The sequence below is a fragment of the Microcaecilia unicolor genome, chromosome 11 (genome assembly GCF_901765095.1).
Source record: "Microcaecilia unicolor chromosome 11, aMicUni1.1, whole genome shotgun sequence".
In the NCBI taxonomy this organism is placed as follows: domain Eukaryota; kingdom Metazoa; phylum Chordata; class Amphibia; order Gymnophiona; family Siphonopidae; genus Microcaecilia; species Microcaecilia unicolor.
The window spans coordinates 139370356-139384631 of record NC_044041.1 but is presented as its reverse complement, the minus strand read 5'-3'; the positions used below and the strand labels follow the sequence as shown (position 1 = coordinate 139384631).

Genomic DNA, 14276 nt, shown 5'->3' with positions numbered 1-14276 from the left:
CTCCCTCGTGGGTTCCGTCACCATTTGTCTGAGCAGAGCACTTTGAAAAGCATCCACGATCTCTCTACTTCTTTCCGATTCCGTAGATGGAACCTTCCAATCTACATCCGGCAGATTGAAATCTCCAGCAACAGCACCTCTCTCTTTTTTTTTCCCAACTTTTGAATATCTGTGATCAGATCATTATCTAGTTCCTCCAATTGTGTCGGAGGTCTGTAGACAACACCCATGTGGACAGAGGTTCTCTCTTTTTAAGGTGATCCATATCGCGTTTGACAAAGTACCTCATGAAAGACTCCAGAGGAAATGTGAAAGTCATGGGATAGGAGGTAGTATCCTGTTGTGGATTAAAAACTGGTTAAAGGATAGAAAACAGAGTAGGATTAAATGGTCAGTAAGTATTCTCAATAGAGAAGGGTAAATATTGAGGTTCCCCAGGGGTCTGTGCTGGGACCGCTGTTTTTTAACATATTTATAAATGATCTAGAGATGAGAGTAACTAGTGAGGTAATTACATTTGCAAGTTGTTAAATCGCAAGAGGATTGTGAAAAATTACAAGAGGACCTTGGGAGACTGGGCATCTAAATGGTAGATGACATTTAATGTGAGCAAGTGCAAAGTGATGCATGTGGGAAAGAGAAACCCGAATTATAGTTACGTAATGCAAGGTTCCACATTGAGAGTCACCCACCAGGAAACAGATCTAGGCGTCGTCGTTGTTGATGATACTTTGAAACCCTCTGCTCAGTGTGCGGTGGTGGCTAAGAAAGCAAGTAGAATGTTATGCATTATTAGCAAAGGAATGGAAAATAAAAATGAGTATGTTATAATGCTTTTGTATACTCCATGGTGCGACCGAACCTCGAATATTGTGTTTCAATTCTGGTCACTGCATCGCAAAAAGATATAGTGGAATTCAATTCTGGTCACTGCATCGCAAAAAAGATATTGTGGAATTAGAAAAGGTACAGAGAAGGGTGATGAAAATAATAAAGGGGAATGGGACGACTTCCCTATGAGGAAAGGCTGAAGTGGCTAGGGCTTTTCATCTTGGAGAAAAGATGGGATGAGGGGAGATATGATAGAGGTCTGTATAATAATGAGTGGAGTGGGAACGGGTACATGTGAATCGCTTGTTTACTCTTTCCAAAAATACTAAGACTAGGGGGCACACAATGAGTAACAAGATAGTAAATTTAAAACGAATTGGAGAAAAAAGGTGTGTATAAAAATAAAATACTTAAATTCCTGAATTCTTTCCAGAGAATGTAGTAAAGCGGTTAGCTAGGGAGTTTTAAAAAAAGTTTGGGTGGCTTCCTAAAGGAAAAAGTCCATAGACCATTTTTAAATGGACCCTGGGGAAAATCCACTGCTTATATCTAGAATAAACAGCATAAATGTATTGGTACTGTTTGTGATCTTGCCAGGTACTTGTGACCTGGATTGGCTGCTGTTGGAAACAGGATGCTGGGCTTGATGGATTTTCAGTCTGTCCATTATGGCAATACTTATGTATTTATATAAGAGCTATATGAATGAGCGGAGAGCAGAAGCTAGAAGCAACACTTGTTGAACATGCATCACTTTGTTTCCCTTGTTGCTTCTAGCTCTCTCTTTGCCTGCCTGCTGTCCTCTGATTGCTTATTTCCCTGACTGCCTTGGAGCATGCCCATCTCTCTGCCCCCACCCGCAGCTGCCAGCTCTCCTTCAATCTCTCTGCTACCCCTAGTCTACCAGCTCTCCTTCCATTTTCCCACCTCCCAGCTTCTCTCCTTCCATTCCCCCCCCCCCCTCCACCCCCCCGCCTCACCGGTATATCTTCATTTGCCTTCTAGAGATCCCAGAGGCAGTGACAATTCTCATACACTGCCTTACTGCCAGCCCTGGAGTTTTCTCTGTACTGCGCCCTCCCTTCTCTGATGTAACTTCCTGTTTCCTTAGGAGCGGGATGCAGTATAGAAAAGATTAGTGCTGGCGGTATGGCAGTGATTGTGAATCACCACCACTGCTGGAGACATTTAGAAGGCCAACGAAGGTATATGAGAGGTGTTGAGAGAAAAAGGGGAGATTCTAGATGGGGGGGGGGGGGGGGCGGGGTTTCTCTCTGCAGTTGCTTAGTACCTCTCTCCAGTCTTATCTCTCCCTATACTCCTCCTAATCTCCCTTATTTGTACCCTTCTCCTCCACTGCCAACTCCAGACTCTTGTTCTTTTATCTTGTTGCACCATATGCCTGGAATAGACTTCTGAGCCAGTACGTCAACTCCATCTCTGGCCGTCTTCAAATCTAGACTAAAAGCCCACTTTTTGATTCTGTTTTTAACTCCTAACCCCCATTCACTTGTACAGTACCCATGTATGTTTTATCATTCCCACCTTAGTAATTCCCTTCCATATCATCATGCTGATCAATCCATAGACTGGTGGGTTGTGTCCATCTACCAGCAGGTGGAGATAGAGAGCAATCCTTTTGCCTCCCTATATGTGGTCATGTGCTGCCGGAAACTCCCCAGTATGTTCTCTATCTCAGCAGGTGGTGGTCACACACAGCAGCAGCTCTGGCTAGGTCTCCAAGCCTAATTTTTAGGTTTTGTTGAGTACCTTGGGTTGAGGGCTCTTCTTGAGCAAGTGCAAACCTGGTGGTGCCAGGTCCCTCCTTTTCTCCCCCCTCCCGCTGGCTCCGTTAAAAAAAAAAATTTTTGGACGTCTTTAAGGGCGTTTATTTCAACATTTATTTCAAAGTTTATTGCAGCTGCTCACTGGGACACCAGTTCATTACAGCTCAGAGCGAGAAGCAGGTAATTTTACCTTTTTATAGCGGGCAGGGGGTTCCCCGTTCGGTCTCCACGTGGCTTATGGCGTTGGAGGGCGAGGGCGCGAGGATTCGCTCCCCGGACCGCGTGGGTGCGTCTAGTGGGGATGCGGGATTTCAAAACCTGAATTGCCTTTGTTAAGCATCAGTTTGGAGGCCGGTCAGTGTCCCGGTTCTTCCTCCGGTGCGGCGGTATTTCACGCCATAAGCGCCCATCCCCCGCTGCTCGCCCACTCCATGTTGGCCGGCCACTCTACTCGGACGGCTTCTGCTTGGGCCGCCCTCGAGCTGGGAGACGTTAATACTATGGTCGCCCTTGATTCGGGCGACGGTAAGAAAGCGGCCAAAGTTAAGCGCCGTTCTTCCCGCGCGGCTCCTCGGAGTTTCGCGCCGGACGCCATTTTGGATGCGCAGCATGTTTCTCCCCCGCTCTTGCGAGCGCCGGTTTGAGGGTGCGGCTAGGGCCGTGGCCCAAGCTGCAGAAGTGCACTGTTCGGGGAGATTCTCCCCTGAGTTCATTTTGCTGCTGCATCAGGCTTTCTTATGCAAAAACGCTGCCCTGCCCCCCTGTCTGATAAAGGGGTTGAGGCCTCCGGAACCAAACGCCCTCGGGTGGATTTCCAGGCCCTAGAGGACTGTCTCCTCTGATGTAGATGAGGGCAGCGTATCTGAGTTCTCCCAACGGTTCCTTTGGGGATTCTTGGAGGAGACGGATTCCCGCTCGGATGGAGCGGATGACCCCTCTGCAGCGCGGATCTTTCGCTCGGAGGATTAGCCCAACCTGTTAGTGGAGGCCATGAGCATTTTCAAGATTTCCTCTCCGGAGGACGTCTCTCCCTCAGCCTCTGTTGGCTCCGCCATTATGCTGGGGATGAAGCGCCCGCCTAGAACCTTCCACGTGCATGAGGCCATGCGCACCTTGATTTCGGCTCAGAAGCGAGCCTCAAAGTGGCTAGGGCTATGTCCCGCCTCTATCCTTTGACTGAAAGTGAACGTGAGGCCTTTCTGTGGCCTACCGTGGATTCTTTAATCACTGCGGTGACTAAGAAAACGGCGTTGCCGGTGGAAGGTGGCACGGCCCTAAAGGACGCCCAAGACAGAAGATTGGAGGCAGCCTTAAGGTCGTCCTTCGAGGCGGCTGCCTTGTTTGCAGGCCTCAGTTTTCGGCTCCTATGTGGCCAGGGCGTGCCTGACGATTGTGCAGCGGGCTTCCCCCTTGGATCCTTCCTTGAGGGCTGATTGGCCGGCCCTGGAATTGGGCTTGGCTTATTTGGCAGACTTGCTGTATGGTGTCTTGAGAGCCTCAGCTAAAGGTATGGCTCAGACAGTCTCTGCGAGGCGGTGGCTTTGGCTGAAGCATTGGTCTCCGGACCACGCCTCTAAGTCTCGCCTGGCTAAGTTGCCTTTTAAAGGCAGCTGCTTTTGGGGTCGAGCTGGACAAAATTGTGACCGATCTCGGCACGTCTAGGGCAAGAGGTTACCAGAGGTCAGGGCTCGGGCCAGTGGTGCTCGCCCCGGTAACTCCAAAGGACGGTTTCAGGAAGCCCGTCGGGCTCCTCTGCCCCCTCTTTCTTCAAGAGGAACTTCTCCCCCAAGCAGCATTCCTTTCGCAGAGACCGCCGTCCCGAAGGTGCTTCCTCCGGTCCTCCCCCAGGGTCTCGTACCCAATGACGGGGCCCTGGTCCATGGCCCAGTGCAGATTGGAGGACGCCTGTCCTCGTTTCTGGGCGAGTGGACTAGGGTAACTTCAGACGCTTGGGTGCTGGAAGTCATCAGAGACGGCTACAAGCTAGAGTTCTGCCGACCCTTAAGAGACGGGTTTGTACACTCTCCCTGCAAGTCTCCGGTCAAAGCTGTGGCAGTGCAGCAGACTTTGGACTATCTGATCCGCCTGGGTGCGGTCGTTCCGGTGCCAGAAGATCAGCTTGGCAAGGGGACGTTACTCCATTTACTTTGTGGTACCAAAGAAAGGAGGTTCTGTACGGGCTGTCCTCGACCTCAAAGGGGTCAATCGGGCCTTGAAAGTTCGGCACTTCCGAATGGAGACTCTCCGCTCTGTTATAGCGGCAGTGAAGGCAGGGGAGTTCCTGGCATCCTTGGACATCAAGGAAGCTTACCTGCATATTCCCATCTGGCCTCCTCATCAATGCTTTCTGCGTTTTGCAGTCCTGGGGCCGACACTTCCAGTTCAGAGCCCTCCCGTTTGGGTTGGCTACTGCTCCGCGGACCTTCTCCAAAGTAATGGTGGTCATCGCGGCCTTCCTACGAAAGGAAGGAGTACAAGTCCATCCTTATCTGGACGACTGGTTGATCCGAGCCCCCTCTTATGCAGAGTGTGGCAGAGCTGTAGACCGGGTGATTGCTCTTCTGAGCTCCCTGGGGTGGATCATCAACTGGGAGAAAAGCCAGCTGCACCCGACTCAGTCCCTGGAGTATCTGGGAGTTCGTTTCGACACCCAAGTGGGCAGAGTGTTCCTGCCGGACAATCGAATTGTCAAGCTTCAGGCTCAGGTGGACCAGTTCCTAGTAGCCTCTCCTCTTCGGGCTTGGGACTATGTGCAGCTGTTGGGCTCTATGACAGCCACGATGGAAGTAGTGCCCTGGGCCAGGGCTCATATGAGACCACTACAACTCTCTCTGCTGCAGCGCTGGACTCCAGTGTCGGAGGATTACGCTGTACGCCTTCCCTTGGACCTAGCGGTGCGCAAGGCGCTGAGCTGGTGGCTGAGGACAGACAAGTTGTCCGCAGGGATGCCTCTTTTGACCCCGGAGTGGGTTGTCATCACGACGGATGCCTCTTTGATGGGCTGGGGAGCCCATTGCTTGGGAAGACAGCACAGGGGCTCTGGTCTCCTGCAGAGGCAAAGTGGTCTATCAACCTCCTGGAACTCAGAGCCATTCGGTTGGCGCTTTTGGAGTTTCTCCCGGTACTGGCGGTGAAGCCAGTACGGGTCCTGTCGGACAATGCCACGGCTGTGGCCCATGTCAATCGCCAGGGGGGTACCAAGAGCGCCCCTCTAGCCCGGAGGCCATGAATCTATGCCAGTGGGCGGAAGCGAACCTGGAACAGCTGTCGGCGGCCCACATTGCTGGAGTCATGAATGTCAAGGGCGAACTTTCTCAGTCGCCATACCTTGGATCCCGGAGAGTGGCAGCTATCGGCTCAGGCGTTCTTGGACTCACGAAGCGCTGGGGCCAGCCGAGCCTAGACCTGATGGCGTCATCGGCCAATTGCCAAGTGCCGCGCTTTTTCAGCAGAGGAGGGACCTCGATCTCTGGGAGTAGATGCTCTTCTCCAAACAGTGGCCGACACAGGAGCTTCTCTATGTGTTCCCGCCCTGGCCCATGTTGGGCAGGGTACTAGACCGGGTGGCAAAGCAATCCGGCTGGGTTAATCCTGGTGGGTCCGGACTGGCCTAGACGTCCCTGGTATGCGGACTTGATCAGGCTCTCAGTGGACGGACCTCTGCGACTGCCAGCGGAGCAGGGCCTGTTGCATCAGGGTCCCGTGGTGATGGAGGATCCCTCCCCCTTTGGTCTTACAGCCTGGCTATTGAGCGGCAGCGTCTGAGGAAGAAAGGCTTCTCAGACAAGGTCATCGCCACTATGCTGAGAGCGAGGAAGCGCTTTACTTCTACTGCTTACGCCAGAGTTTGGTGTACATTTGCATTGTGGTATGAGGCAGGCTCCCTTTCTCCCTTCACTGCTCCAATTTCTTCAGTGTTGGCGTTCCTGCAAGAAGGTCTGGAGAAAGGCCTGTCACTCAGTTCCCTTAAAGTCCAGGTAGCGGCTCTGGCTTCCTTCAGGGGCCGCCTGAAGGGTGCTTCCCTGGCTTCGCAGCCAGATGTGGTGCGCTTTCTCAAGGGAGTTAATCACCTGCGCCCTCCTCTGCACTCAGTGGTACCTGTGTGGAATCTCAATCTAGTGCTAAGAGCCTTGCAGAAGCCGCCTTTTGAACCCTTGTCGAGGGCATCTCTGAAAGACCTGACGTTGAAAGCAGTCTTTTTGGTGGCTATCACTTCAGCCAGAAGACTTTCAGAGCTCCAGGCGCTATCATGTCGAGAGCCCTTTCTACAGTTCACTGAGGCAGGAGTGTCTATTCGCACAGTGCCTTCCTTCCTGCCCAAGATTGTTTCTCGCTTCCAAGTGAATCAGCAGCTCTGTCTCCCATCCTTTCGTAGGGAGGACTACCCAGAGGAGTACTCTGCTCTCAAATATCTAGATGTGAGACGAGTCATCATCAGATACTTGGAAGTGACCAATGATTTCCGGAAGTCGGATCATCTGTTTGTCCTGTTTGCAGGTCCTCGTAAGGGTCTGCAGGCTGCTAAGCCTACAGTGGCAAGATGGGTCAAGGAAGCCATTGCAGCGGCTTATGTGGCCGCGGGGAAGATGCCGCCTATCCAGCTGAAGGCTCACTCCACTAGAGCTCAGGCGGCCTCGATGGCGGAGGCCGGGTCCGTCTCCTTGGAAGAGATTTGCAAGGCGGCAACTTGGGCATCGGCTCATACCTTCTCCAGGCATTACCGCTTGACTGTGGCTGCTCGGGCGGAGGCCCGGTTTGGAGCTTCAGTGTTGCAGTCAGGGATTTCTATGTCCCGCCCTGGGTGAGTACTGCTTCGGTACATCCCACCAGTCTATGGATTGATCGGCATGATGATACGGAAGGTAAAATTATGTATCATACCTGATAATTTTCTTTCCATTAATCATAGCTGATCAATCCATAGCCCCTCCCAGATATCTGTACTGTTTTTATTCTGGTTGCATTTCAGGTTCAAGTTAGTCTTCAGTTCCTGTTCAGGAGGACTTGTGTTCAAGTTTTTTCATTGGATTCTTCAGGAGTTGAGACGATTTTGTGTTACAGTGAGCTGCTGCATTCCTCTCCCCTCCGTTTTACGGGGCTGGATTGAGACCTAATTTCTGCCGGCGCTCCCTCCCGCTTCGTGCGGCTGTAGGGCAGCTTTGTACCCCTCCCGCTTCGGTGGTGTTAGGATCAGTCAGCTCCTCCCGCGGTTGCGGTTGCAGGATAAACCAGATCCCCCTCCGCGGGGATGAGCTGGACGGATTCCCCTCCCCCACTTGTGTGGGGATGAGCTGGGTTAATTCCCCTCCCCCGTTTCGGCGGTGGTGAGCTGGGCAGAGTGTCCCTTTGTGGGTGTAATTCTCTAAGTGCTGAGTCCTGCGGATGGAGCTTTGAGTTTCCGGCAGCACATGACCACATATAGGGAGGCAAAAGGATTGCTCTCTATCTCCACCTGCTGGTAGATGGACACAACTCACCAGTCTATGGATTGATCAGCTATGATTAATGGAAAGAAAATTATCAGGTATGATACATAATTTTACCTTATCCCTTATTTGTCCTGTTTTTCTGGCCTTATTAGCTTTATTTTTTTTTATATTTTAGGATTTATTTACCACCTTTTTGAAAGAATTCACTCAAGGTGGTATACAGTAAGAATAAATCAAACATAAGCAATAGTCAATTACAGCAGGAAAAATATTCAAATAATATAAAGTATGGCATAGTATACTATTTACAGTGTCAACACAATACATAATAGAAAATTTTAATAGACAGCATAGGTTATAAGCAAAGATGGAACAAATGGATAGGCAAGAGAGTTAGAAAATAAGATAACTCATTTAAAGAAAGTTGCACATGAGGTCAGAGAGATGATTAAAGGTTAGCTAGGGTAGGAGTGGATAAACATATCCTGCTGCTGTATGTGCAGTCTGTGTCACTCCTTGTGTTTGTGAGACTAAAGTTAGTTACTTCTTCCATTAAAGTCCTGGTTGAAGAGCCAAGCTTTCACCTACTTCCTGAAGTAGATTCTGGTGTGAAGCGGAGCCTTTTGTGGAGTGCATTCCAGAGTGTGAGGGCTACTCCAGAGAAGGCTCGCTTGCGGGCATCACATCGTGTAATGTCTTTTGGAGAGGGTGTGGTTAGAGATACCCCTTGGGGAGGACCTTAGTTTTCTTGGAGGTGTTTAGAGGGTCATCCTGTTCGTCAAGTACTTGGGGCCATTTCCTTTAAGGGCCTTGAAGATCAGACATAGAGTTCTAAATTTAACCCTGTATTGTACTGGTAGCCAATGAAGTTTTTGCAAAAATGGTGTAATGTGGTCACGTCACTTGCAACCTTCTATGAGTCTTGCTGCAGCATTCTGAATCAATTGGAATTGGTGCAGGCCCTTTGTAGTTAGATCGTTATATAGTGCATTGCAGTAACCCAGTCTTGATGTTACCATGGCATGCACATCTGGGATAAGATTTACGTTTTCGATATAAGGAGAGAGGAAGCATAGCTGTTGCAAATAGTAGAAGCAGCTCTTCAAGGTTGCTTGAATTTGGGAAATCAGAGTAAAGTGTTGAATCTAACTGTATTCCAAGGTTCCTGACTTGTGATTTGAGGGGGAGTTTGTACTTCCCAAAAGAGATTTTGATGTCAGGTATGTATCCACTTGTGTTAGGGACACAGAGAAGCTCGGTTTACTTGGGTTAATGCAAAGTTGGTTGTGTTAAGCCCATTCTTGAATTGATGTTAGACAGTTAATAAGTTTATTCATGGCTGTAGGTAGGTTCAATGGGTATGAGCAGCTACACATCATCCGCGTAGATGTAGAACTGAATGTCCATTGACTGAATCAGCACATCTAGAGGCTTGAGATAGATACTGCACAGAATAGGTGACAGTATTGATCCTTGTGGTACCCCCACAGGTAGTGCCCATGATGGCGATGAGTTGCTTCTAAACATTATGGATTGTTGCCTGCTGATAGGATCTGAACTAGGCAAGTACTGTTCCATTGATACCTGTTTCTGTCAGTCATTCTAGCAAGATATCATGATCCACAGTGTCAAAAGCTGCTGAGAAACCTAGCAGTACTAACACTGAGGCGAATCCGCTGTCTCGGTTTCTGTGAAGATCATCTAGTAGGGATACAAGAACCGTTCTGTTCCATAACTGGGTCTGAATCCAGATTGACTTGGATCTAGCCAGTTTTTTCTAGTCAATCATACGCTTGAACACAGACTGTTCTATAAGTTATCCTAGAAGTGAGATGTTGGATACTGGCCAGTAACTTTCAAGTTTGTCCTGGTCAAGATTGTTTTTCTTTAGCAAATGGTGAACCATTGCTCTTTTTAATGCTGTTGGTAGTTGCTCATTAGAAAGAGAGGCGTTCACAATTTTTGTGGCTCCTTCATGTGAGGCCCATGCTTGCCTGCTGCACTATCTTTGATGGTCAGGGTTGAGGAGAGCAGGTAGTTGGTTGAAGGTCTCTTAGGAATTTTGTCAAGACTCTCCTTTGTCATTGGGTTAAAGTGTCCCATCTGTCTGTCATGAGGTGGCAAGTTTGTTGGAGACGGGGTGGGATTGCACTAATTGGCTCATTATGTCACTAAATTGCATGCGCAAAAGCCCAAATTTGCGTGCACAATTTTTATAGAACTTGAGGGGGTAATCATGACCTGTTGCTTGGCCTCATCCAGTCATTTGATTTGACATCATTTTTTTCAACCGATGACTTTCAGATATTGACAGCCCTTGACTGTTCTTATACTACTGAAATTAATCTATTGATAAGATTGCACAACTGCAAATGGAACATAAGATGAAGTTAAATAACTTACCCTTTGTTTTTTCTTGGTTTAACAAAAAAGGATCAGATACATTATCATCTGCTGTTTGAATGTCGGGTGCCCCAATACACTGGGTCACGTCTACAAATATTCTAGATGTCATCATAGATAAACTGTCATTTAAAAATATATGTCTTATATTCCCAAAGATTTTTCAAAATGCACATGATTCACTTAGTGAGATCACTTTTCTCTCAAGAAGCTTTAAGAGTGATAATTGTATCAATGGTGATTATGTAATTCCTTATGAAAGGAATTCTACATACAGAAATGCACAGTTTACAACTATTGCACATACTGCCTTGAGACTTCTAAAGATCAAGAAAATTAGATCATATAACATTATTAACAGAAGAACATTGATTTCCAGTTGCAAATCAAATCTCATTTAAATTGTGACCCTAGTTTATAAAAATCTATCATTACAAACTACCTGATTCTCTTTCTTGATATCTTATTCAGCACAAGATCATCACGTTCTTCAGATCAAAACCTATTGGATATATCATCATTTACATAAATACATTTACAAACTATCCGTGACGCTCTTTCTTTGGAACCACTTACGAACCACTTACACGTTTTGCATTTAGAAACTTCATATACACTATTTCAAAAGAAATTAAAGGCATTCCTATTCCAAGGTGCCTTTGACTTAAATTCTGAGAAGATGGAGTAAGGTGAGAGCTCACAGGGAGCAATGGCATGAGTTACACAATTTAGCTTTTTAAATGTCTGTAATTTTCCTTTGTCTTAGTTATAAGTTTATTTTCTTTCTATTCTATTTTTATTTCATTTGAATATATATTATGTAAACCACTATTTTGGCCTTTGTCTAATAGCAGTATATCATATTTTAAATAAACTACACAAGAAGCAGATGACACCTTTATAGACTAACCAATTTGTCAAAGATACATAAATTTTTAAGGGCAAGTGTACATTTTTTTTCAGATGCACAAGTGTGATAGTTGCATAAATTGACAGAGGCAGATGGCACCTTACAGACTAACCAATTTATTGAGGCATGAGCTTTCAAGGAACAGAGTTCACTTCATGCATCTGAAAAAGTGGAGTTGAAGTCATGGGTGCATACACAGGAAGATGCATTGGAAAGAAAGAGAGGGATACAAAGAGTGTGGCTAGTTGAGTTAACTGACAACTGTGGTGAATGACAGAGAACAAAGACAGGATGATCCCAGACTGGTGAAATCCATTCACATCTGTAGTGTGCCATGAATCCATTGTCTCTATTCAGACCTATGGTATCAAACCTTTTGATTAGTTCTAATTCAGCAGTTTCACCCTAGTGTGTCCCTTTAAAGTTCCTTATGGAAACCTTAAGGCCAGAGGGTCCTGGAAGTTTAAAATGTTCTATTCTAATTGACTTTAAGGCTGGTCAAACAGGTAGAAAAGACAGTGGCAAAAAGCCAGAAGGAGGCTTAGGTGCATAGGGAGAGGAAGTCATACATAAGCAGCGTGGTTTATTTTCTGTGTGATTTTATTTTTTTTAGCGTAGCGTGATTTACTTGATCACCTTTTGTTAAGCCACAACACAGCTACTCTTAGAACAGGACAGTGAAGTTTCTGAGATTCACCATCTTTAAAGTTGTGATTTGGCTGCTCAAAAATGTTTTGATTATCTGGTTAGGACTGTATTAACTTTTCCTAATCTGTTTTCCTCTCCCAGTGTGAATGGAAAGCGTTATTTTCAGTGTCTGCCTAAATATGGGGCTTTTTGTTAAGCCACAGTTTGTCACACTTGGCATTTTCCCTGAAGAAAACTATGGACTGGATGATGAAATGTGATGTGAGGATTTATCTACCAAGGAACAAAATGGTATTTCCTATGGCCATGAATGCGCTGAAGAATCTGAAAATGTGTTGCCAATCTGTCTCATTTCCAGCGAAATATTGAGGATCACCCAAACAAATTTGAGGGAGAAAACCAGGAAGCTACTACTACATTTTTTGACTGTCTGTTTCCTGTGAAAGATGACGTTCCTATTTGCCATGCTCATTTGTACAGCAGTGTGTGTGTGTGTGTATATATATATATATATATATATATATATATATATATATATATATATATATATATATATATATATATATATATATATATATGAAGTGACTGATTTTGTAGTGTATAAAAGGAAGGTATTCTTAAAGCTGCTTGTCTAAAATTGTTGAGATTGGTGATGTGGGTTTAATGCATAAAATTAATATATAGCTCTTGTAAACAAGTATTTATATGGGGCCTGGCCTGAGCACCTGTATCCCATTTTAGGTAAGCAAAATGTCCTGTTAATGTATACTGTCAACAATCTGACTAAGCTGTTACTTGTCAAAATACTTTTTGTTCCTCAAAGGGGTATCATTTAGCCTTCATTTGTTCTGTTAGATTTTAGTACATTTAAAACTGCTTTCAGAAGGGATAGTGTTAATTTGTGCTCATGAAAATAAATTATAATTTATTTCACTCTACAGGCATCCCTGACCAGTATGAAAATATTGTAGCCCCCTGATATTCAAAACTAACCATCCAGGCCTGGCTCCTGGACAGTTAGAGTTTGAGCGCCTAACCAGAGATATTCAACGGGAAATAACCAGTTATGTCCCGCTGAATATCCCGATTAGCAGCTAGCCACGCGAAATAGCCAGTTAAGTGCGGATATTCAGCGCCGAACCGGCTATGTTGAGCAGTTAAAATAGTCCGCTAAAAAGCTAACCAGTTACAGCTGACTAGCTGCATAGTCGGTTAATATTTTAGCGGCCAAAATAAACCCGTATATTCAATGCCAGTTACCAGAAACGGTCCAGCATGGAATATCCAGGGTCAGCGCCAATCACAACACTTGTGAGCTGCCTTCCGCAGGCTGAATATTGTCCCCTAGGAGTTCTCAGAGGATGGCTCCCTGGATGCTATAATTACCAATAGCTGGTAAGTCAGAATCCATATGTGGCCTGGTCCAAGATGACAGCCATTTTATTTAGTGGTGGTTCAGGTTATAAACTACTGGTAAATAAGATGGTTTTTGGAACAAATTTATTTAGAAGAATAGACTGTGCTGTTTACTACAATTCCAGATTGCTGTTTACTACAGTTGCATTTCAGGGCTGTAATCTAGAGTTTACATTCATCTGTCCAGAAGAACCTCTGCCTACATGCCATTAAAGAAGTTACTCACAATACTTAACAGTGCACCATCAATATCTAACTACTGGAGGAAGCTAACAGTTGCATCAATCACAATTATGCTCAGCTTCTCAAGAAATTTGTCACTTAGCATATCTCTCAAATCAAAGAAATACTTAGCTTTAGCTTAGTTTCTCCATACTCAGATCAAGAAATAGACGGTGGAAGCAGTGGCGTACCTAGGGTAGTTGACACCCGGGGCCGGTCATTTTTTAACACCCCCCCCCCCCCAAATCCAGTACTAGGCATACCGAGAATACAAACATCAGGACCTATAGAGCAATTCTACCATACCATAAGCAGTCATTTCTACGAGTAACACAAGGAAAAGGAAAGCATCTTAAACACTACAGTGAGCACTAGAACATCAATTCACCTATTGTAAAATGAAAACAGACAGATTAGTACAGATCGTCGATCCTGCACAGTCAATGCCAACCGAAAGCCATGTCTTTTTCACAAACACAGAAACACCCTAATCCACTATAGAATAAGTAATCATAAACTTTCTATTTAGACAAAAATTAAACTGAACCCCCGATGCCAGACTCTGCATACAATGCAACACCACAGAAACAGAAAATGTCCCCTAGTACTGTGCTAAATATAAAGACAGCA

The 14276-nt window shown here is 46.0% G+C and overlaps 1 protein-coding gene across 1 annotated transcript in view; it reads left to right on the top strand.

Annotated features, from left to right (window-relative positions):
- Nucleotides 1–12941, top strand: part of TBCB (tubulin folding cofactor B) — a 182733-nt gene extending 169792 nt beyond the window's left edge. Inside the window, 2 exon segments of the mRNA XM_030219339.1 lie at nt 12150–12195; nt 12197–12941. Of these exon segments, the coding sequence (XP_030075199.1) occupies nt 12150–12195; nt 12197–12268 (118 nt within the window). The 3' untranslated portion in view covers nt 12269–12941.
- The last annotated feature ends 1335 nt before the right edge of the window (nt 12942–14276 follow it).